The sequence below is a fragment of the Talpa occidentalis genome, unplaced genomic scaffold, assembly GCF_014898055.3.
Source record: "Talpa occidentalis isolate TD23 unplaced genomic scaffold, MPIMG_talOcc4v2.1 talOcc4.7, whole genome shotgun sequence".
Classification (NCBI taxonomy): Eukaryota; Metazoa; Chordata; class Mammalia; order Eulipotyphla; family Talpidae; genus Talpa; species Talpa occidentalis.
Genome location: NW_023605083.1, coordinates 80,352,065 through 80,375,245, shown reverse-complemented (window position 1 = coordinate 80,375,245; position 23,181 = coordinate 80,352,065). Strand labels below are relative to the sequence as shown.

The 23,181-nt window shown below is 51.0% G+C and overlaps 2 protein-coding genes across 4 annotated transcripts in view; one reads left to right on the top strand and one right to left on the bottom strand.

The window, feature by feature from the left end:
• The first annotated feature begins 8 nt into the window (after positions 1-8).
• Positions 9-4,779, top strand: SPACA3 (sperm acrosome associated 3). Of its 3 annotated transcripts, none has more exons than XM_037493619.2 (5): positions 9-144; positions 858-1,126; positions 1,789-1,947; positions 2,384-2,462; positions 4,609-4,779. In XM_037493619.2, exons 2-5 carry the CDS (start codon positions 955-957, stop codon positions 4,673-4,675), a joined length of 477 nt encoding a protein of 158 aa, XP_037349516.1. In that variant the 5' UTR covers positions 9-144; positions 858-954; the 3' UTR covers positions 4,676-4,779. The 3 variants fall into 3 exon arrangements, with proteins under 3 accessions (XP_037349516.1, XP_037349515.1, XP_037349517.1); XM_037493618.2 differs by having other exon boundaries at positions 9-165; XM_037493620.2 differs by having other exon boundaries at positions 9-169.
• Positions 4,780-10,893: 6,114 nt separating this feature from the next.
• Positions 10,894-23,181, bottom strand: part of LOC119232511 (acid-sensing ion channel 2-like) — a 254,924-nt gene continuing 242,636 nt past the window's right edge. Inside the window, exons 5-10 of the mRNA XM_037494546.1 lie at positions 22,685-22,741; positions 21,065-21,218; positions 19,157-19,248; positions 15,649-15,728; positions 13,570-13,638; positions 10,894-11,826 (exon numbers count right to left, since the gene is read on the bottom strand). Of these exons, the coding sequence (XP_037350443.1) occupies positions 11,725-11,826; positions 13,570-13,638; positions 15,649-15,728; positions 19,157-19,248; positions 21,065-21,218; positions 22,685-22,741 (554 nt within the window). The 3' untranslated portion in view covers positions 10,894-11,724. The remainder of the gene's footprint in view (positions 11,827-13,569; positions 13,639-15,648; positions 15,729-19,156; positions 19,249-21,064; positions 21,219-22,684; positions 22,742-23,181) is intronic.

Sequence of the window (23,181 nt, the reverse complement as noted above, 5' to 3'; positions counted from 1 at the left end):
GGCTACTTCAGTGTGGAACCCACCCTCCCCCATCATTCTCTTAACGCCAGGTACCCTGGACTCTGGCAACATCATGGGGGCCACCCTGAGCTGAAGCAGGGTTTTGGGCCCCTGTTGGAGCTGCCATTGTCACTGCTGTATCAGGTCTGGTGGCGATAACACCGGGTTGGTGAGCCCCATCCCCCTCTTTCTGCAGTTGTTAACCAGGGCCCTGGGCTGGGCTGGACAGAGAGGGGCCTGGAAATAAAGGGTGGTGGTCGGAGAAGGAGGGGAATGTGCAGGGCCTGGACTGGGAGGGTGAGGAGACCACAGTGGCAGGTCCATGCTTCTGAATCCCCAGCCGTGACTCCTTAGCCCACCAGACTTGCTGTGAAATGCTCAGGATGAAATTTTAAGTCACTTTACTACAGAAAAATCAAAGACAGTCTCTCTATAGCCATCATCTATGAATTAATCCTGCCACCCTTGAATTGTTGAGAGGATTAGTTGAGATAAAGTTAGAAAATATCCAAAAAAAGAAAAAAGGAAAGGCCCAGTGTAGTGTCATATTTTAAGAACTCAGCCAGGTTAATTATCTTCCTCTCTCCCTACCTTTGATGGGGAGGGCTCCTGCCCTTGTAGTGATGACTTCAGTGTATTTCAGTTTAAGAAACTTCCACTGCACAGGCACACTATGCCAGCAACTCCGCTCACCTCTTAGAATACGAACACAAGTATCCCACCATTGCTCTCTGAACGTTCCCCTGGTGGTGGGAAAGAGCCAGTGTGTATCAGAGGGAGGGCTGAAGCCAGGGTGGTGCTGGGGCTGTCTCTTTCCTGGGGGGACGCTCAGGCCCCATGTCCCTCCTCTTTTCAAGGGGTAGCCTTCGGTGAGTGGACCAGGACTGTTGAGCCGCCTGCCATCTGAGTCCAGCTCTGAGCCAGGGTGGCGGGGGCTCTGCTTCGGCTGCCTGCATGGATGCCTGGAGCTGGGCTTCCAGGGAGCGGATCATGTTGCTGGCCTTTGCCTCTCTGCTCAGCTGCCTGCTCACCACCTGCCAGGCCAAGGTCTACAGTCGCTGCGAGCTGGCCAGAGTGCTGCAGGATTTTGGCCTGGGGGGATACCGGGGATACAGCCTGGCTGACTGTGAGAACCCCTCGCCTTGGTGGGACCCAGGACCCTTCCACCACTGCTTCCTCTCTGCCCCCACCTCCTTCTTACCCAAGATGTGATGAGAACTGAGAACTGAGGTTCTCATTTGTAAAACAAGGACAAGATTACTGGTTTAGTACTCGCATGGATCAGACATTCTGTTAATGTTTAGGACAAACTGATCACACCAGTAATGCCAAACTTTTACAAACTGGTACAATTTCTGGAAGCCATTTGTGATGTACAGTTACAGCTGGAATTCTTTCTTGAGTCCCAGCTCCTCTATAATCCCCATCGCTGTCTCCCTATCCTTGCCTCTGAAGATTTAGCTCTTGTTCATCCAGCCCACAAATGTTCATTGAACCCTAAGGTGTGCTGAACAGTGAGATAATGTGCAGTCTGAAGGCCTAGGAGTCAGCCGGCTTGAGGGCCAGTCTTGACTCTTGTGGTTTGGTTTGTAACTTTGAATAAGTCACGTTGCTCCTCTGAAACTTCATGAACTTGTTTGTAAAATAGGTAGGAGGGCATGTACCCTGCTCACCTGCAAGCAGGAGCTGAGGCTTGGAGTTGCTACCTGTGGGACCTGCACTGTGAGCACCTGGTCTGGGTTGGCCTTCACCTCCTGACCCACAGGCCTGTGTCTCCACTATATGCAGGGGTCTGCCTTGCTTACTTCGCGAGTGGCTTCAACACAGCTGCCGTGGACCATGAGGCAGATGGGAGCACCAACAACGGCCTCTTTCAGATCAACAGCAGGAAGTGGTGCAAAAATCTCAATCCCCAGGTTCCCAACCTGTGCCAGATGTACTGCACTGGTAGGCAGCCTGGGTCTGGGGCTGCCCGAGCCCTTGCCTCTTCCCTGTTTTGTTTGCTCCTCCTGCTTTCATCTCTGAATGGAGATTCCTTCCTCCTGTCCTCTCCCACCACTTCCCCACCCCTAGCCTGCTAGGCCTACCAAGGAAAGCAGTTTGGGGCATTTTCTCCATGAATCTGATTTGGGGGCCCATATGGGAGGCTATCCTGACAGCTGTATGAATGGAGGGGGGATTGCTTCTGATGTGGGGTAGGGGGGTAAGTAGAGTGACGTCTGTGCTTCCAGAGTGGTACAGAGACAGGGTTGGGTAGGGATAGGGTTTAGGGTTGCGGGGGGCATCACCTTGGGATGGAAGGTGGTGTGTGTGTTTGTGTGTGTGTGTTTGTTCCAACTTTAACCCCTGCTCCTTCATCCTATCTCTCTACCTCCTACCCCAGATTTGTTGAATCCTAACCTCAGGGATACTATTATCTGTGCCATGAAGGTAGTTCAAGAGCCTTTGGGTCTGGGCAGCTGGTAAGTAATTGGGGCTGGTGCTGCTCACCATCCTCCTTCCCCAAGGTGGTATGGCCAGGACTAGTGGACATCAGCAGGGAACTAACCTTTCCTGAGTGCCCACTCTGTCCGGGACTTCACCATCTACCCTGCATGACAACTTTTGGAGGTGGGAATGACCATTGAAGAATATCCATACACCCCACTGAGTATCCAGGAGGGTAAACAACCCTTTGTGGGTCACAGAGCCAAATCCGGCTCTTCCAATACTTGCCTGTGTTGGGATGCCTGCCTCCAGTAGACCAGAGTCTGATGAATATATTTTTAACTGTGACATCCGTGTCTAAACTAAAATTTTCATAAAAGCCCAAGATGTAGAACAGATCAAAAATTAGGGTCCTTTCTGGAAGCATGGCCGGGCCCTTGGAGCCTTGCCTTGTCAACCTTCTCTTTTTCCACCTTCATCCCACAAGATGGCCTTGGAAGCCATCCTTATGGGCAAGGAAGTTGGATGGGGCAGTTGATCAGGTCTTTGGTCCAGAGGGGCACCTCGGAGGCCGTGTTTTGCTACTTAGACTCTCAGACCTCCCTTTATTCATATTTCTGGATGAGTCACCAGCAAGGGGCAGACTCCAAGGAAGATAAACTACTCCAGGGGCTGGAGCACCAGAGCCATAAGCAGATGTGATGGTGACGATGCTGATAGGTAATTTGGAAGGCACTCAGTATCAGCCCATGAGCAGAAGGAAGGGGGAGACTAGGGCTTGGGTGGGGGGAGCAGTGGGGAAGATTTGGCAAGAGTCTGATGGGAGACACAGGACTTGGACTGGGGCAGTTGTGCTGGTAGTGGACAAGAAAAGGGGTGGTAGGGACAGGGACAGGTGGTATGTGGCCAGTGAGGGAGGAAGGACCCATGAGAATGTCTGTGAATCTAGAGAATGTCAGAGGTGGTCCTTGAAAATGGCCACAGTTTTGGAGCTAAGTTGGTTTGAGATCAGTTGAAGCTCTAGAAACTGAATCTGCAGTGAAGAGTGACATAATGCACATCTATAAAGTCCAAAAGGGTGCATGCAGTCTTAGGCATGAATCTAAGACTTGAGGCTTGGGGTTGGGCGGGGACTACCCTGGAGTGATATTAAATTTAAAAAAACAGCTCTCTCTTGTACACTGGTTATGCATGGCATGCATAACCACTGAGAGGCGGCTGAGCCTCATGGTGGGAAGTGACCCCAGAAGGTGAAAAGGGTGGTGATTATTCCTTGCAGACACATGCAGTGAGAACTCATCTGTTCCAGACTTTGGGTGTCAGTGTTGGGCTCCAGAGCTGGCTGACACACACCCCTTTTCACTCAAGAACTCAGTCTTGTGGAAGAGACCAACAAGCAGTTGAGCACCCTTGGGTGATATCGAAGCCCTTTAGGGCCATTCTTGGTCATTGGATTTTTGACCTTGACATCTTCGAGGACAAGAGTTATCAAAGACTGGGACCCCTGTAGCTCTTCAGGCTGCAGGATCTTGCTTATCTTCCTCAAGATGCTGTTGTGATGCTAGAACAAGCAATGATCCTGAAAAAGCCTGTACACTATAGTTACCAACAATCGAGATACTGGCTGTAGTTAGTTATGTCATTTGCTGGCTGTGGATCTTGAGCAAATAATGTTGCATTCATTTCACTTTAATTTGGAATATAGGGAACACAATATCTGCCCTATCTGCCCCATCTACCTGATAGGGCGGATGGGGAGGTGGTGGTGGTGGGTAAATGGGTGGTGGGTGTAAACTACGAAAAGGCTGTCCACATGGAAGGTGGTTTCATGGTCAGCAGAAGCAGCATGGTATAGGAAAAGAACATTGGGCAACAGCTCTGGACTTGAGCAGGTCTTTGACACTGATCTCTGGGTGAACCTGAGCAAAGCATACTCTTTCCATTGGTAAAATCAGGAGGCTAGATAAAAGACTTCATAAGCTAGATCATTTTCTTCCTTTTTCGTTTCTTCTCCAGGGCTCTTTGCTAGCTAGTCCAGTTTACCTCCCTCTCTTCCCCTTGCTAGCCCCTTTCCGCACCTCACTTCTGGTTTACGGTGCACACCTCCTTCTTGGTCTACTTGGGGCAGGACTGACGGCTGCAGCTGATTGGTCTTTCTTCTCCCCCATCCTCCATCCTCAGGGAGACTTGGCGGCGTCACTGCCAGGGCAAGGACCTCAGCGACTGGGTGGATGGCTGTGACATTTAGGATCCTCTCTGAATGAATCAGGCCAAGCAGACTGAGAGATGTGATTTGTTCCTGAATCTGGGCTTGAGAAGACAAGCCCACTAATAAAGTATAGTTTCACATAAGTGTGGTTCTCTGCTCTTGCTTTGTGTCCACGTGGTGAGGTAGAGCCAGAGCTTCTCAGGGTTTCTCCCCCTAGTCACCTGGGCTGGACTCAGGTGGACCCCAAAAATCTATCATGAAGGCTTGAGGGTCAGGGCCTCTCATGTACATACCTGGCAAAATTTCCTAGACCCTTTCCCTGGATCTAGGTTTGACAGAAATAGCAAAAAATAAAAAAAAAAAATACAAAAACAAAAACAAAAAAAAAAACAACAAATAATGATAACAACAAAAAGATGATGCCTGGGTTATATTTGAATTTTGGATACATAAAAAAATACATCTTACTATAAGTTTGTCCCAAATATTGCATGGGATATACTTATATTAAAAAATGATTTTTAATCATTTAACTAGGCATCCTGTATTTTCTGGCAATCCTACCTGGCTCCAGTATGACTGCTGGCTTGCTTGGGAAGGTTTTGGGGATGCTTATTTTCTGTGGTTCTGGTAGCAGTGGATCACTGTGGGGCTGTGGCCTGCTAGCTGGTGACTGTGCTCAGGTCCCTCCACGATGTTCCCGCTGCTGGGGCTTGTGTGTGCGTGGCTTGCCTACCTATGCCTGACCAGAACTGAGCGCTCTGAGATTGAGTCTTCTTGATATTCAAATCCACAGCAACTAGCATGGTGTCTGGTGCATAATGGGTGTACAGAATAAGCTGGTGGAGTGAGGGAGTCTGGATAGAGCATCCCCCACCCCACCTGGTGCTTGGAAGTCACACCTCTGCTCTCTAAGGCTGGTTGAACTGGGCTGTGTCGGCTTCAGTGATTCCCAGTCACTTTATCTTGGGCCTATTTTAAGTTGGACATAATTCCTTTTGCTAAAAAGCCGCTAAAGATGAATGGCCCAGAATGGGGATAAGTTAGCTAAATGAGACACTTCCTGCAGAAGCACTGTGTGGAGAGCAGTTTCAGGGAGCAAGACATCCAATTCCCTTCCCAAAGCATCACTCATGGCCATTATCAGGGGGCAGATTTCCCCCCCTCCAAAATCAAATGCCCCATCAGTGGCCTGCTCCCAGATGGATTAAATGTCAACGGCTGGGTGTGTCTGGAGGCTCAATGGCAGCTGAGAACACATTTCCGGCAGGCAGTGGACACAGCCATCGTGTTCCTTGAGATCCAGGCCACTGGGATTTTTGCAAAGCGCCGCTGCAGTTGCTTTCCACGGGTGCAGGTGTCCTGGGCTCTCAAAATCTCCACACGTATAACATCATTTTATAGAATCACATCTCCAAACTTTTCTGCTCAGATTCATTTTCTGCTCCTTCAGTCATTTTGCTATCTGTGAGAACTCACTGGCACACAAGCTGCGACAGGTGCCAAAGGTTTAAAAAATTGGGGGAGGAAAAACTTGAAATGGATCAATTTTATCTCTCCTTTGTTCCCCCATCGCCTGTAAATTGAAAACGGCAGCCATTATGTCATTTCAGGAGGAGAAATGTTGGGTGTTCTTTGCAGCAAGGTGGTTTTCTTTTGGAGGAGAGTTCAGCACTTCCTAGCCAGGTGGCTCTGTCTAGCATGAGTGCACCCCTGCAGACACTCGGTAGGGACCCTTTCTCACCAGGTGCCTTCATGGTTAAAACTCTGGGAGACCATAGCCCTCCTGAAACTACATGCCAAATTTTATGTATATTTATGTGACCATGTGTGTTTTTTCTGGGGAGAGAGTCTATAGCTTTCATCTCATTTTTAATCCAAACAAGATCAAGAATTAATGTTTTACAGGGAGAAAAAAAAGATAGAAAATATATACTTTAGCTCATTTAATCTTCACAATTACCCTGAAAATGAAGCCTCATCATTGCCGTGTTATAGATGAGATGTGGAGGCTCTGAGCAGTAAATTAAGTATTTGCCTTGTACCTGACCCCCATTTTCAACTGAGCCTCGTGCAGTCTTCGAGCTGAGAAGCTCTCCTTTTTCTGCTCCCTCCTATTTTATAGAGAAGGAAACAGATGCCCAGAGAAGTGAATTGTCTGGAGTTTATGGTCAGTGTCTAACAAAAATGGGTTAGAAATTCAGTTTTTTGACTGTCTAAAGTCCTTGCCAATCCATTATTTTGTTTTTGGAAGGCCAGTGAACATAGGTTCCAGCGAATGTCAAGTTAAATTAACAAGAGAATGGCCTCCCACTTGTCCCCAGGCCGGGCTGGTTCCCTTTGATAAGTTTTACGGTTCCCAGGGAACTTATGGTCCCCAAAATATCCAGCCATTAGCCCTAGGAATATACAAATGCAGGCACAAATGATTCCACGCGCCAAGAATCTCCAATGAGTGGGGAGAAAGCCATTGGCTAAATACGTAAATCAACGCTTGGCTTGGGAAACAGTTTCAGAGATATTTGGAGAGCAGGGGAAGGAGCATGAAGGATGTTAGCCATGACACACCCCTCAGTGGGGTGACCTGGCCTTTCATCCTATCTCAATGGTCATTTTGGACACTTTCCCCTTTCCCTTCTCTGCTTGGGCCCCTGGGCCCTACATGCAGTCCCTTGAACTGTGTCTTCTTTCCTGCTCTCCTTCTTTTGCAGCCTTCTGTTTACTTGTCAGTATTCCCTGCTCAGATGATAAATTCCTTGAGGGCAAGTGCTGGCACATAACAGACAGTCAATCAATGCGAGAGGAATGAAGGTGAACCTGTGTTCTTCATGCTTTTTCCCTTCCTTCCTTCTTGCCTTCCCTCCTTCCCTCCCTCCCTCCCCCTTCTCCCTTTTCCCTCTCTCTCTCCCTCCTTCCTCCCCTGCCCTCTGCCAGGAAGCTTGTGCTATGCAGCTTAGGGCCTGTCCTGGCTGTGTACGGATGGGGTCAGACTCCATCAAGCCCTCACGCTCCCAAAGCAAACTCCTTGGCTTCTCCAAACCCTTTCTTTATAACAGGGAGCTCATTCTGGTGCTTATCTCTGCTCCGAATTTAGTTCTCAGAATTAAATTGAAATCTCTGAGCTTGTGAAGAAAAAACTCCCAGGTCTCTCTTTGGGCTTCTTGGCTCTGCGCTGGGTTGGGATTTACCTGAGGAACACCTTACCTGCCAGCTCACTCCTGTGGCTGGGCAGGGCCTGCCACTGACCTCCCCCTTCCCAGCTCACCAAGAACCTACTTCTAGAGACCCTGTGGGGACCCTTGCTCACTAGGCACCTTCATGGTTAAAACTCTGACAAAAATAGCGGCTGGAGAGAGCAAAATAAAAGAACTCCAGCTTCTGTGCCAGAAACAACAGAGCAACAGCATGTAAGCAGCCAGCTCGGAACAGGCAGGGCTCCCCCCAGGAATGCTTACTCCCTCCGCTCTCCCCAACTGCTGCAGATGCTGCCAAAGCAGATTCCGAGGTCATGTGCCATTATTTTATTGATTGATCGATTAGTTGATTGACTTCTCTGTGCCTTGGAGGTCACAGAATTCAAGCTTGTAGTTTGGGTTCCCTCCAAACTGCTGGCCTTGGTGTCATCATTTGGGCCACCCTCGAAAATGTGACACGTCCTTGAGCCTCCTGGGCCTTCCCAATCTCTCCACGTCTTCACTAAGGAAATGATTACACACATCTCCTTGTTTGAAATGTGATAATAGTAAAAAACAAACCCTGCCATTTCCAGGTCTCTGTTACAATGGTCGCTCCTGTCAACCAGTTCATAGTACTCAGTCCCTGGCTATGGATTTGTTCTCATGAATTCCCTATCTTTTTTTCTTTAAGCAGGTCAGGTAGGTAGACTTACTTGGAAATGAACAAAGCCAGACTTCCTAAATCAGAAGGGCACCTATAGATGGGAGGCCTGAATCAATCCAAATCTGCTAGAATATTCTTTGCTGCATCACAAATTGATCTGAAGGTTTTTATTTTGAAAAGCACGCCAGAAAGCCAATGAAGCAGTTCAAATTGCAAGTTAAACTATAGATTTTTAAAAAAATTTATGAAACTGTTAAGCTGGAATAAGGCAGAAACATCCAATAGACTTCCAACTAACGGAACAGATCTTTCATCTGGTCTCTGGCCCTGGTGGAAGCCGGCGCAGACAGCCCTGCTTAGGTCTCTACTCCTCTGCCCCAGACAGTCAAGGCTCCTGCAATGCATTTTCCAGCAGGATGTATGTAGCAGGAGGGGGTTAATCTAAGGAGACAGACATCCGTGCCCTGGAAAAGTCTGGAAAAATGACCACTGTCAGTCCTCCTGCTTTCAAGTGAGTTATCTTGGTCTACAAATGGAATTATGAGCCTGGGCACTTGGGGGAGATAGCACTGGCACTGCAGATCATGTACTGTGTGGCCCTAGGCAAGCCCCTCCTCTGCCCTTTGTGTGGGCTCATTTGGAAAATGAGGGCAGTGGGCTGTGTAGTTCACAGTGCCTTTGGCAGGTAGAATAACGGCTCCCAGAGATGTCCATGTCCCGATCCTGGAACCTCTGACTATGTTGCTTTATGTGGCAAGAGACTTTGAAAATGTGATTAAGTTAATAACCCTGAGATGGGATGACCATCACCTGGGCCCAATCTAATCATGAGGGTCCTTTAAAAATGGAAGAGGGAGGCAGGAGAAGGTCTGAGTTAAAGGGAGGTGTGACAACAGGAGAAGGCTATTGTCCTGTGATACAGGCACTCAACCTACCATACTGGCTTTGAGGATGGAGGGGCCATGGGCCAAGGAATGTGGGCAGCCTCTAGAAGCTGGAAAAGATGGCAGCGTGTCTCCTCTAAAGCCTCTGGGGGAAGGCAGCCCGGCTGACACCTCCATTTAAACTCATGTCAGACTGTTGATCTCCAGAACTATAAATAAATTTGTGCTGTTTTAAGCCATAAGGCTTCTAGTAACTTATTACAGCAGCAACAGAAAACCAAAACAGGGTCTCTCTTGTGACTTTGTACTTTGTTTATAAGAATTAAACTTAACTTTACCTATAGCTTTGGGAAGCTCCAGCTGAGAGTTTCTGGGGTGGGGGAGGCACCACGGATGGTGTTCTGTCCCAGCTGCCTCTTGGGGACTCTGTGACTGCCAGCTTCCGGCCCCCACTCATGCATGAATGTGGCTGCTGCTACTTATCCCACAGTATTGCTGTCATAGCACTTCGAGTCAGAAGGTGCCAGGAGTCACAGGTAAGGCATTATCTTTGTCCTCTGACAGAGGGGCCTGGGCCCAGTGAGGTGCAGGGTCTTACCCATCGTCATACAGTCACTGAGGGGGAGAAGGCTGGGGCCGGGGCTCCTAACTTCTGGCACAGGCCGAGGTGCTCTGCAGTTGGTCACTTTAGGGAGATACATTTTCATTGTGTTAGTGGGTTGGGCTGGGAGACTGGGGGGCTAGAGCAGGGGCCAGAACCCTCACCCCTGGTTTAGCCAGTGCTAACTGTGCATGAGAAGGCACAAACCTGAGCAGGGCTTTCTTTACAGCTCTGGGAAAGCTGGAAGTGGTGGAGAGAAGTGAATGCTGAGGGTGCAGGTACTGTGCCTATGGAATTACCAGGATGCCATGAGGACAAAAATTCTGCCAAAACAGGAAGCTCTCTCTTGCCCCAGGAGGTCTTGAAGGCCCCCATTTTTCCCCCTTCCAGGGCACCTCCAAACCTTCTTTCCTACCTGGACGTTTTCTCAGGTGTTGGAGGAGCAAGGCAGAATGAAGATGTGTCCTCTGGAGGGACAGTTGGTCTGATGGGAATGAGGAGGTGGGGAACAGAGAGGTGGGGTACAGAGAGGGTACAGGTGTGTGGGAGGGAGGGCCATGATAGGGGCTATGGATGGAGTCAGGAGGAGTCAGGACGAGAGACGGAAGAGCTGGGAACCTGAGGCCACTTTGTGGGTTTCAGGTCTGGCCAGTGTTCCCTACCCCACCCCCCATCTTCATGTCCTAGGGCTCAGGACAGTGGGATCGTGGTTGTTCCTGTTGGTGGATCATGAATTCATTGACGAGGTTGGGATCAACTGCTCTAGGAAGTTTAAAACAGAATACAAAGTGTACACATTTTATAAAGGCAGGCGTCGTTGCACAAAGTTCCTGTTCCTATAATCTGTCGGTTTTGACATGATAGGTGCAGACTTTCCTCAGCCCTCAGGGAGAGACACTGAGTGTGGGGGAAGGGCAGGAACAAATCAGTCATTTCCACAAGACCAGCTTTTAATATGACTGTGATCCGAAGCACGAATAAATAAATGCTGAAGAAAATGAAAAAAACAAACCAAACCTCAGAACATCAAAACCAAAAATCAGAAAATGAAACCAAACAGACCTCTGACAGACAAACAAACAAACCCCCCCTCCAAATAAACAGAACCAGACTGTACAAGCGTGTCACAGGGAGAGCAGAACGATGTGGTGCCAGGGGTGAGTACGGAGTCACCGGCCACGTGCCTCCATCGCAGGCACGGGGATGGGGGGCTGGCCCTGGTCACCGTGGACCGGCTTGGGGCATGTGGGGGGGGGGTCGTGGGTAGGTTAAGAACCTTCACAAACTACACAAGGACCAAACGTAGTTGAGAGTTCTGCGGTTTCCCTCGGGGCTGTGCAGTTCTGATTCCGGCATGGCCTTGGGGTGACTTTGGGGCTGGACCCCGCTCCCTGGCGTGGCTGCAGAGTGGAGGCTGGAAACCGCGCGGAGGTGTGTCATGTACAGACAGACGTGGGGTGGCGCCGTGAGAAGTCTGAGCATGCAGGTGCTTTATACATCTGGCAGTGAGATGTGATGGCAGGTTGGTTCTGGGACAGTTCCAGAGCGTGACTCATTTCTCCTAGAGGGACGCACGGCGGGCCCGAGGACGTGTCATGTCAGACGTGGCCGGAGCGAGGTTTTGGCAGATAGTTTGCTATGTGTGCATAGGGGGCTCTTGCTTCTTTCCGTCTTCAGGGGCCATCCCACGTGATCCTGCTAGCCCCTGACCTGGGTCTTGGACCTCAAGGCTGGTTTGGGGGTGCCAGGTGGTCCGAGGGCTGTCAGCAGGCAATCTCCTCCAAGGTCCCCAGGGCCGTCTGCAGGGGCACATTCACAGTGTGGCTGATGGTTTCGGAGTGGTTTGGCATCGTCTCACAAGTGCTCTGGAGGGAAGGGGAAGGTGAGTGTCTACCTTCGTTCAGCAAACATTGCTCGCGAGGCCCCCGCAGCCCAGCCTCCGTCCCTCTCATGGGCTCTGCTCCGTGGGAAGGCGCAGCCATCCTGCCCATGTGGCTCACGTGCACGTCTGCCATCCTGGGGTATAAGGCAGCTCCAGGGGCCTCACAGCCTTCTCATCACTGCCCAGCTAGGGGTCCCCCTGGGGTGGGCGTGGGACTCCCTGGTGATGGGGTTTAGCCGCTGGTTTGACCTTCCCTCCTAGAGGTCCCCTGATGTGCCAGCTGCATCGGAGCGGTCTCTAGCTGAGGCTCAGCAGGAAGACCAGAGACCCGCAGCAGCCAGACCACAGCTCATCACAGCTGTCCAGCTTTAAGCTAGCCTGGCTCCAGGGAGTTTTCTCAGGCCCCTGAGCAGGGAAGGGCTGAGTGTGGCCGTGGGTCCTCGGTGGGGTCCCCAGATTGTGGTGGATGGGAGGCTGGGAGAGATGGGAGCAGAGAGACTAACCAGGAGACAGTGCTGAGATTTTGGGGGAGATTGGAGGCAGATGGGGTTGGGGCAAGGAGAGGAGAAGCTCCTTCTCTGAGACATTCTGAAGCAGGAGGGAAGGTGGGGGTGGGAAGTGAGACCCCGTTTGCTGAGCACTTACCATAAACTAGGCAACAGTGATGGATTTTTAGGCATGGTCTCACTTAACCCGATGACAGCCCCATGAGATCATCACAGACCCCATGATAGGGAAGGTGAGCAACTGTCCCCAGGCAGGAAGCTAGGAGGCAGGACCTGGGGTCCAGCCAGGTCAGCAGACTGCAGGACCTGAGCCCTTGTGTGCTGCCCTTCCTACAGAACCTGCCCTCTGTTCAGCAGGGGCTGCAGTGGCCTAGAGAACCCAAGCAAGAATTTTAGCCTGGGAGACGAGCAGAGAAATAGTGTCTGGAACAGAAATGGGAGCCTGTATAGGGGGAGGGGCTAGAACCCATTTTGGACTGGTTGATTGTCACGAGCCAGAGAGGAGGGTCAGCTATACCTGCACCAGTCAACTGAGACCCTGGCCCAGGAGTGGGCTGAGCTTGGGCAGGAGGATGAGCATCCATGAGAGGAGCTGCGACTCTGGCTCTTGGAAGGAGAAGCAGAGGACAGTGGTTAGGGAGCTTTATGTCCAGCTCTGACACTCATCATATGTGTGAACTTGAACCCTGGGCCCCAAGTGCCTCAAATACAAAATGGACCTAAAAACAGGTGACTCTATGAATGTACTGACCTGGCACTCTCAGACACCAACACGGTGCCTAATGCATATAGGAGTCACGGGGGATTATTGCTACTATCAAATTCACAGGGACCCACAATCTATGTCCCCTTCTAAGGGAGAACAGCGCCAGGGATGGCCCTGCTTGCATTTGACCACCCTGTGGAATAAGGGAACAGACACACACAGCCTCTCTGTGTGCTTCCAAGAAACGGGATAAGGGGAGTAGTCCTCTGGCCTGCAGAAGCTGCACTAGGCCAGGCAGGATCTCCTGGTTTTTGCTGTATCCATGGCTTCCTACCTGGTTCTGCGCTGAATCTCAGAGAGAAGTCTGAGTCGTACTTGGGATCTGACAGAGTGTCACAAGCCAAGGAAAGGTGTTTGATGAGACAGCCCTCCTGTCTTGGCCCCGATATCTGGGTCTATGTTGCCTGGATAAGCCAGAGGAGCAAACCAGCCCACTACCCAGGAGCTTCCTTACCACATTCTCATCATGGCTTCCTTCGTCCTCTTCTTTGCCAAGCAGGTCTAGTAGCTTCTCTTTGATCAGCTGCAAGAAAAGCAGAGGGGTGATCAGGCTGGGGGCATGGGAGACTTCCACTTGGCTTGGCAGGGGAACCACAGAACCACAGTTGTGGGCTGTATTCACCTAGCCAGGGTCCTCGCCTGGCCTGGTAGCTCTAGGACCCTGCCTAATCTTTTGACTGCAAAGGAGTTTTTTTGGTGCAGGATCTCGAGCTTGGAAGAGGTCAAGAAGGCCCCTGTCTCATGGTTGAACTGGTTCCCTTGTGGGTGGGAGTGTGGGTGGCGGTATGTGCTGCCATGGCTGGCCCCCATCTGACCCCAGTCATAGCTAGGGAACCCCTTCTTGAGGCTTGGTCTGGGGGCCATGTTTACTAGTCACTTTCTAGGCCCAGCAACAAGGAATGCCTGTGTTCCCAACAGTTTATTTTTCAGCAATAAAGAATAGTTATAAAATATGCTATCTGGTGGTTCAAAGTTTTATAACTATGTACAGCTTTTCAAGCAAAGCAAAATAAAATCTGGTTCTGGGACTGGATTTGGGTTTGAGTCACCATGCTGAGAGGCAGGGTGTGGTATGAGAGGACCTTGGTCATAGGGGTGCTCCAGCTCCCCAAAATGACTCCCAGTGTCCACTGGCTACCAACAGCCCTCTCTGGAAGGCAGAACAAGCTCTGCAGTCTCCATTTGCTGGGCTGAGATGCAAATGGTCCTAGGGACTTTGTTGGGCCTTAGGGGTTCTGGAGACAGTGGGCCAGCCTGGATCTGAAGGATGTAGTCAGGAAGGCCAGTGAACACTAGGAACCTCAATGCCAAAGCCTTTGTCTGTTTTTGAGAAGTTTTCAGAGGCTCTGTTCTAGGGGTTCTGTTCCAGGGAGAGGTCTGCTGTGCCGTGTGGGTTAGCTCCCTGCCTGGGGATTGAACTCATGCTGCAGTGGCTGCCAATAGCTTCATAGTGCTGAGATGCCTCTTCTTTAAAAAAAAAATTATTTTTATGTAGAAGAACTGGGGCATAGGCCAGATGTACAGGGGGTGAAAGGATTCACCAGAGTCAGAGTGGGGAGCATAATAGGTGGATCTATTGAAATACACTGCTGAGGGGAGCAATGGGAGAGGCAGGAGAAGTCTGCTGTACCATGTGTGTTAGTTCCCTGGCTGGGGATTGAATTCAGACCGTTGTGGTGATAGGGTGATAGCGCTGAGTGAGACTTAACCCCTAGGCTACAAGGGAGGCCCTCCAGCTGCCTCTAAATGGGGGCTTCTCCCCAGACTGTTAGCAGCTGGAAGTAACTGATGTGTCCTTGTTCTTCTTGCTCTGGGTTGATGAGGTTCAGTGGGAAATGCTTTTTCCCTAAACCTTCCTGAACCACAGAAGACCAGTCAGGTGACAGGCCACCCAGGGGACAGGTGTGTGTATGAATGTGGTGTATGTGTATGAGTGATGTGTGTGTCTACTGTGTACATGTGTGTGGTGTGTGTGAGTAGTGTGTGCAAGTGTGGTGTAAGTGCATGGGAATGGTGTATGTGTGTGGTGTGCATGAGTGTGTACATGTGATGTCTGTATGTGGTATATGCATGTGTGGTATATGCATGTCTATGTGATATATGCATTATATGTGTGGTGTGTATATTTGTGAGTAGTGTGCTGTGAGTGTGGTATATGTGTGTGCATGTGGCATGTGTGTGCATTTGTGAGTAGTGTGCATCAGTGTGGTATAAGTACATGGTATAACTGTGTGAGTTATGTGTGTGTATGTGTGTGTAAGGTGAGTATGTGGGTGCAGACACATTCCTGATGAAGCCACCACACCTGACTTCACCTTGGGGGTGCTCAGAGTTGGCCTTCCAGCTGCCTTGTCTTTTTCTTCTCACCCCTCCCCCATGCCTAGGACGGGGTGATAGACAATATCCCTGGACAGAGAGGAGAAAGCAGGGACTGGGTGGGAGGTTTTCTCCCCCATTCTATGCTTCTGTACGTCGTGACAGGATGAGGGCACATGCACAGGGTTATTTCCCCATGAGCAATCCCAAGTCTTACCTCATAAATATAATCAAAGAGCTCTAGTATTGTGAGGATACTAGCACCAATAAACAATCCCATCTGACCACCAATATCACCTGGAGAGAGAAAGAGCGAGAGAAAGCAAGAGAGAGCGAGAGAGAGATAAAAAGACCAATGATTTGGCTTTACTCATACAGCTTCTGGTTAGAGTGAGCTGATTAAGAACCCAGAATCCAGACTTTCTGAATGGCCCCCTCCCCGGGGAGCCTGGACCTCGTAACTGGAAGGCCACTCTTTTCTTTTTTTAAGTGTACAAACCATTGCTTTTATTGAAAGATAATTTGATTAAACTGTACAATTTAACAGGAAAAATTGATAGAGTTTCCAAAGCATGGAGAATTGAGGACGAATTTTGTTTTTTTAAATTTTTTTTATTTTAACATTTATCATTTTTTACATTTTTTGGGACAATATTTGCTTCTCCCCACCCCCTCAGATTGAGTCCCCACAGAATTTCCGGAAGGCCAGTCTTTGACAAGCCCTCCGCACTGCACAGCTCTCACAGTGGATGGCTTTCAGCACCCAGTAGGGCTGGAACTAACCTGAATGCTTATTGGAGGGACAATCACATGCAGGCCCACACACAGATCCACAGGGCATGGGCCTGCTCTGTCTCTGGGCTGGAAATAGAGGCAAGATGTGCAAGGTCTGTACCCTGGTTGAGGGCACAGTCTAGCCTGAGACATGTGGGTCAGGTGCCTGGTGGGGGTCTTGGGAGCAGGGGCACAAGAGACACCCGCCCCCTACCCCCAGCATGACATGACCCTCAGGATTATCTTGGGGCACCTCTCACTCTTGGGATCAGAGCAGAGGAAGCCCAATCTCCCCTCCCAAAGGCAGGTGTTCAACTTGGTCTCTGTCTAGAGTGGAAGGTCTTGTCCTGGGATCTGTCGGTACCCTCGACAATGTCTTCCTTGACTGGTCTTCAGATACCCCTGCATCCAACTCCGGGGAGACTAGTGATCATGTAGAATTTCGGGCCTATCCTAGTCCTACACAATCAGAGGTTCTGGGGCTGGGGGTGGGAGTCTGAATTTTTAAATTCAGGTGGCTCCCCAGCCCACTGAGGTCTGGGTAACTTTCTCCGGTGGCAGCAGCAGAGGGTTGAAGACCCTTCGAAGTTGGATGCAAAATGCTATGTGTGTGCAGCTGGGTATTTGTTAAATAGGGAGACTCCCTATTTAAGAAGCTATTATGAGATTCTCCAAGGGGTTCTGACCCCTAGCAGCCCCAGATGGTTGGCCCAGGAGCAGGTGGTGGCGCAGAGCACTCCAAGGCTGAGTCTGGAGCACAGCCCCAGCTGCTGGCGGCCCTGAGGAGCCCTGGCCATCCCAGTAGCTAGCCTGCAAAGGACATTTGGCGGTGGAGGTGCTGGGGCAGGGGTTAGAGGAGGTGACTGTGACATCCTTCCCAGCCGTAATCACTGGCAGAGTGGGGTTGGGCTGGGAGAGCACTGGGAGTGGGGGGTGCTATTGGGGGAGGCTGTACAGTCCTACCGGAAATTGGGGCCATCTTCTTGTCTGAGAACTTTCTGATGGGCACTTCTGTCCCCTCCCCCGCTAAGAGACACCCAATCCCTTCACAGGTGAAGGAGCAGAGTAGTGGGAGAGGGCTTTCCCTTGGGCTGGGTCCAAAATGGCCCCCCATTCCGCTCCTTCCCCACTGCTCTCTCCAGTGTCCTTACTGGGGACATTCCCGGGAAGGGTGTGCCTATGTTTGCACATGCCAGGTGTGAGGTGTGGGTCTGTGTGTGTGTGCAGTGTGACTGAGGGCAAGTGTGGCTTTTTGGCTGTGTGTATAGTGTGTTGGAGTGTGCAGAACCTGCTTGAGCACGCACAGGTGTGCTGGAGGACAGGCAGGAGTGTGGGTATGTGTGCAAGCATGGGTCTCCAGCTATGTGGCATGCACGTGGGCCTGAGCAGGTATGTGTGCTGTGTGTGTGTCTCTCCATGGGGTGTGCGTACAGACTGGGGAGGGGTGTGCTCTGAGGAGTGTGAGTACGTGTGCAGTGCATTGAGGTGAGGGTGGGTGGTGGGCAGGGCCTGACTGGGCTGCCAGCTGAAGGTTTGCAAGTGGCACTGGCTCTCATCGCGAGGTACAGATGGCAGCGTGATTTTCTCAGCGGGCTATTCTGGGTGGGAACAAGATGCTGGGAACATGCTTGTCCTCATATATGTCTGATGCTGAGATGAGCTCTCCTTGACAGATTCATGGCTCAGTGTGGGTGTGTGGGGCTGTGAGCTCACGAAGGGGAGGGGAGGGAAGTGGGTAGGCACTGCCAGAGTCCTCTTTGGGAAACAGAGGTGAGAGGGCATACAAGGTGCATGACCTTGACTGCAGGCAGGAGTCTCTTGGCTCAGTCGCTTTGGTCACATGGGCTCTGAGGCCTAAGTGACAGTCACCTTAACCCTGTTGGGACCCTGCTATCGTCAAATCCCCAGCCTCCCAGGAGGGCTACAGAAATGCTCAAATGGTGCCCAGAACCCAGGTCTGACACCACTTGGACCCTGGGTCCTTGGCATAGTGATTGTCCAGGGGCCAGGAATAATGACTTATGGGTCTTCTGTGGGTGGAGCTTTATTGCATTTAACCATCACAGCAAACTTGTCAAGTGGGTTTTATTACACCCATTTCACAGACAGGGAAAATGTGTGTGCAGGCGGTATGCAGCAGCCTGGCCTCTGTCCTTGCAGGCCGGGGGTCCCCCACCCCCAGGATGCCACTCTCACCTGGTGCAGCTCACAGAGACAGCGCACCTCCATGCAGGGACAGGCTCCAGATCCTTTCTTGAGAGTGAGTGGGAGTTGGGAGAAGGGCCCCATGGGCAGGTCTTTTAACTGTTCACTCGCAGGGGTCTTGTGGATTTTTTGCTGGGTTGGGGCAGGGCTGAAATGAGCTCCTTGCATCCATTATGTACCAAAGAGGTGAGGAGAACAGATGTGAACTTCTGTGGGAGGCTCAGATTTGCAGCTATCTGGGCACAGGTGATCCTCCTTGTGTTTCTGACAAAGGACTCAGTGGGGAGGGGGACACCTGGCCTTCTCAATGCAGCAACATTGTTTTCCCAGTGGGGGCTCCAGCGGGGGTTCTCACAGTGTCTGCTGCCTGGGCACCACCTGCAACTCAGCCTTCCCTCCACCTGACAGCTCTTTTCCAGGCATGGCACCAGGACTCTCCAACCAGCAGGTAGAAGCCCTGGGCTCCAGAGGGCAGCACTGGGAAGGTCTTGAGAGACCTTAGGGCTCACCCCCTCACTATGTCAATGGGGAAACTGAGGCCTAGATTGGGGCACAAACTGGGTTGAAACCTCCACCACCCTGGAGCCCTTTCTCTCCTGGGGCAGGCACACTGCAAGGACCTGGACAGTGATCCGTGAATTACAAGCTGGACTCGTCAGGAAGCTTTTGATTCTGTCTGCCCGCCCGTGCCCCTCCCTCCCACCCCATGGGACGTGGAAATTTGTGTAACTGACTCTTCGACTTACCAAGTAAGGCAGCAACTTCATACGCCTTCTTCTGTTCAATTGTCTCATAATTGAGAGCTTCAAAAAATATATCCAGAACAAGGATGTTCTCTCTGCAGAAGGAATGGTAAGTACCAGACATGGTTAGAATCATCAGCATCCACAGGGATCATCTGGCACAGCTTCCATGGGACAGATGGAGAAACCGAGGCCCGGGGAAGTGAATCAAGTGGCCCAAAGTTAGAGTCGGTTAGTGACAGAGCTGGGGCTTGAAACCTGACTCCCAGCCCCATGCTCTTTGTAGGACTGGAGCACATGCCAGCGATTCCCTTTTGCCCTGTATTGCTGTACCCTCTTTTTGCCCCCTTTCCACGAATCCTGCCTGGCCTCCAGCCCGGGTTGCTACTGAGATTTATAACAAGTATCTCCTAGTAGGAAGCCCTACCTGGCATTGCTAGCTGGCTGCCAGTGATAGGGAGGGATTTTAGGGAGCAAACCTCTATCTGGCTGGCGGGGGTTCCTTGGGGCTTCTATAAGCAGGTGTGTTAATGAGACACATCTTGGCAGGAAAAGCCATCACTGCTTGCAGAACGTCTGCTGAGCTGCAGGCCTGGCACCTCCTGTCAGTCCCTGTCTCCCTCAACGATTGAGGCTTCAGTGTCCTCAGTGCCCCTTGTTCTGAGCCCACTGAGCCAAGTTGCCCCAGAATGGGATTTGGTGGCTGTGCTGGCAGGAGACAGTGGCTGGGGAGGGAGAAGAAAGGCCTCCTTTCTCCACTCAGGGCTCACCAAGACACCAAAGTGCCGCCATCTCTAGTCTGGTTTATGGCAACTGCCTCCTATCAGGCTCCCTTCAGCCCATCTGGCTTCCCAGCGGTCCTCTATACTGTTGCCTGAACAATCTCTCTACAACTGCTAAGCCAATTCCAGTGGAAAACAATTACTATTAGTCCCGCAGTGGAATCCAACTACTATTAGTCCCGCAGTCACACATCTGAAATGCTCCACAGTCACATGGGGCCTCCATGTCAGAAGTCACAGGAACTTGTGCTGGAGAGCGCTGGTCTAAATACTAATTTGAGCCTGTCCCTCATCTGCTTGAAACTCTTCAGGGGCCCCCTCTTCTTTTAGGTAAAGTCCACTCCTGGCACCCCAGCCTCCACCCAGCTGAGCCTTTGGGACCTTTTTGCTCTGATGCATCCACCTTCATCTTGGGTTCTCTTGTCTGCCTGCGCTACTCTCTCCACCGAACCTCTGCCTGGAATACTCTCTTCTCTTGTGTCTTTCATTTATTTATCCTGTTAAGAGAGGTTTCTGCCCCCAAGGAGCTTCAATCTAGTGGCACAGGCAGATAATAAACAAGGAAACACACACACACACACATACACACACACACAAATATAAAATTACATCCTCTGGTGAGTGTTATAAAGGGAAACACCAGAGTGTTTCAAGAGAAAAATAACAGGAGGGACCTAGTTTAGGGTTCCCAGGAGATGGTATTTGAGAGGAGACCTGCACAGTTAGGAAGCAGTTAGGTGAAATTGAGAGGAAAAGCATTCCAGGCAGAGGGAACAGAATGTGCAAGGTCTGCTGGGAAACTTCCATACATACTATAAAAAAAACTCTGAAGCATTCCCGGACCAAATCCTCACATGAGGTGCAGCCAACCACCTCTTTTATTACCTGTATTAGCCTATATAGGGTCCAGGTATTCACTTATCGCCCCACCAGACTGTAAACTCCCTCAGGGCAGGCACTGCATCCTAATCATCTCTGCTTTTGTCTTGAGTGCTGAGCACAGAGCTAGGCAGTGAATGTCTGCTAAATGGATCTAACTGCTTAACTGTGCCCTCTGCTTTGACTGCGCCTACTTTCCTCCAGATTAATTTCCCCCCACTCCCTTACCCACCATGCCCCCTTAGCTTACGAGATATATTTTTCTGATTTGTTAAATTTCTTCTCGAGATACTTGGCTGATGTCTTGCTGGGGATCTTCACCATGGAGAGCTCTTTGTTGTAACGGGTCAGGTTGCAGGGTGTCCTGCAGAGACAGTAATTACTGTCCTTTTCCGCCAGCAGACCTGGTGGGGAGAGGGAGGAGGGGCTTAGTCAGGTGTGGGGACTGGGGCCCCTGGGTCCTGTCCAGCAGCAGAGAAGTCAGTTTTGAGAAGGAGGTGCCATCACAGGTAAGGGGTCTGGGGGTGCTGGAGAGAAGGGGAGTGGGCTTTTACTACAGGTTGATAAGGTGTGAGCTCTCCCAAGAAAGGGCCTGCTCATTGTCTGTTACTCTTGATACTGTTTTCCTTCTGCTTCATTTACTTGTCATGTCAATCGTTCAAGAGACCACTTTTAGAGTCTTGACCCTTTTGTTTTCCCAGGGTTTTTTCTCCTTTCCCAGCCTCAGTGTTCTCATCTGCAGGGTGGGCCACCCATCAAAGGCAAATGTGGGAGGCCATTTTATCTGAAATCCGAAGCTCTGGTGGTATTCCCTCTGGGGCTCCCTCACGACCTTCTCTTCCTTCTCGCCTGCTGGGTTAGGACACAGGCAAAGATTCTCACTGCCTTTCCCTAGAGACAACGTATCCCCCACCCAGCCTGGAACATTCCTCTCCCTCTCTTCTCCCCTTCGATTTAGAAAATCATTTAGACATTATTTTTCCTTCCTTGCTCTTTCCTCCAACCACCTCAGTGCTCCTGGCTACCCATGGGTTTTGTTGATTCCTTATTCCAAAAACAGCTTGGGTCTGCACGCATCGGAAGTCTGCCCCTCAAATCCCAGTGGCACAACCCTGCCCCCAGCCCCGCTTCCTCTCAGCAAACCCCCTCCAGCCCTCCAGGAAGCACCTGGCTGTGTGGGTCCAGATCTGTCCCCACTTAGCTCCAGCAAGTGCAGCTGCTGAATGAATTCGAGTCCACAGGATTTTAAAACATTCTCTCTGCTTATCTTGATTATAAGTGTTTCCCGGTCGGGAGAGGCACGTGGAGGGGGGTCTAGCTCTGGAGATGCAGCTTGCTTGTGCCATCTCCCTCACTGGTGGTTTTCCAGTGGGGGGGGGCGGAGGTGAGGGGGAGCAGAGGTATCCAACCCACGTACCCATCCTGACTTCTCCCACCTCCCTCCAGGGCTCAATGGAGCATGCAGACAGCCTGCCTTAGAATAACCTCAGCCTCCGCATGTGAACCACCGACCTGTGTGGGGAGGTATCACCAAACTCATCCAGGTGCTGCCTCGATGCCCACTGTCCATCTCTCGCCACCTCTGTCCTCTCCTCGGCATTTCTCAGTGCCCTCCCTTCTCTTTCTTTCCTTGCTCCTGCCTTTCTCTCTGCCAGTCCTGTTTCCAGCCTTCACCCACTGGCATCAATGCCTTCCCCAGTCCCCTTTCCTTCCTCCTCTCTATCGCCCTCTCCTGGCCATTCTGTCCAGTCTTCCATCCTCCCACCCTTCTCCATTCTCTCTTCCCCTCTCTTCCTCCCACACCGGGAAAGTCTCCATGGTCCCAATCTCAGGATCCCTCCCACCATTCCCTCTGTGCCCCAGTACTGACCTAGGGCAGGTTCTGCACATTCCTTGTGTTGCTCAGGGGTACAGAAAGGGGCGTCCCCTGCAAAAAAGAAACACAGGGAGAGGTACTCAGGCAGCAACACCACCCCTCCTGGGGTGGGGAGGTAAGAGTATCCCATTCTGGGGAGGGGCTGTCTTCTGGGGATCAGGGGATCAGGGCACTTGGAGCCAGAGATTGGGTTCTGATCTGCTCTGTGGCCTTGGGCAGGAAATAATAACCTGCCTGGCTGACTCCTGACTCCTAACTTCTGCCAGATTGCTGTGCACATCCATCCAGCTCAGGTGGGTGATAGGTGAGAAAGACTTGAAGGCTGAAAGTGGGGAGGCAGCGGTAAGCACTTACTAATTCCTGGGCAGGCATCTCTGAAGTAGGAACTTCTGGGTCAGTTTTAGCCCTGGGAGACTTGGGGTTTAAGTCTCCTGATTATTCAGGATGTCAGAGCTAATGGGAATGGAGGTGGACTTTGACCCTGGGTCAGT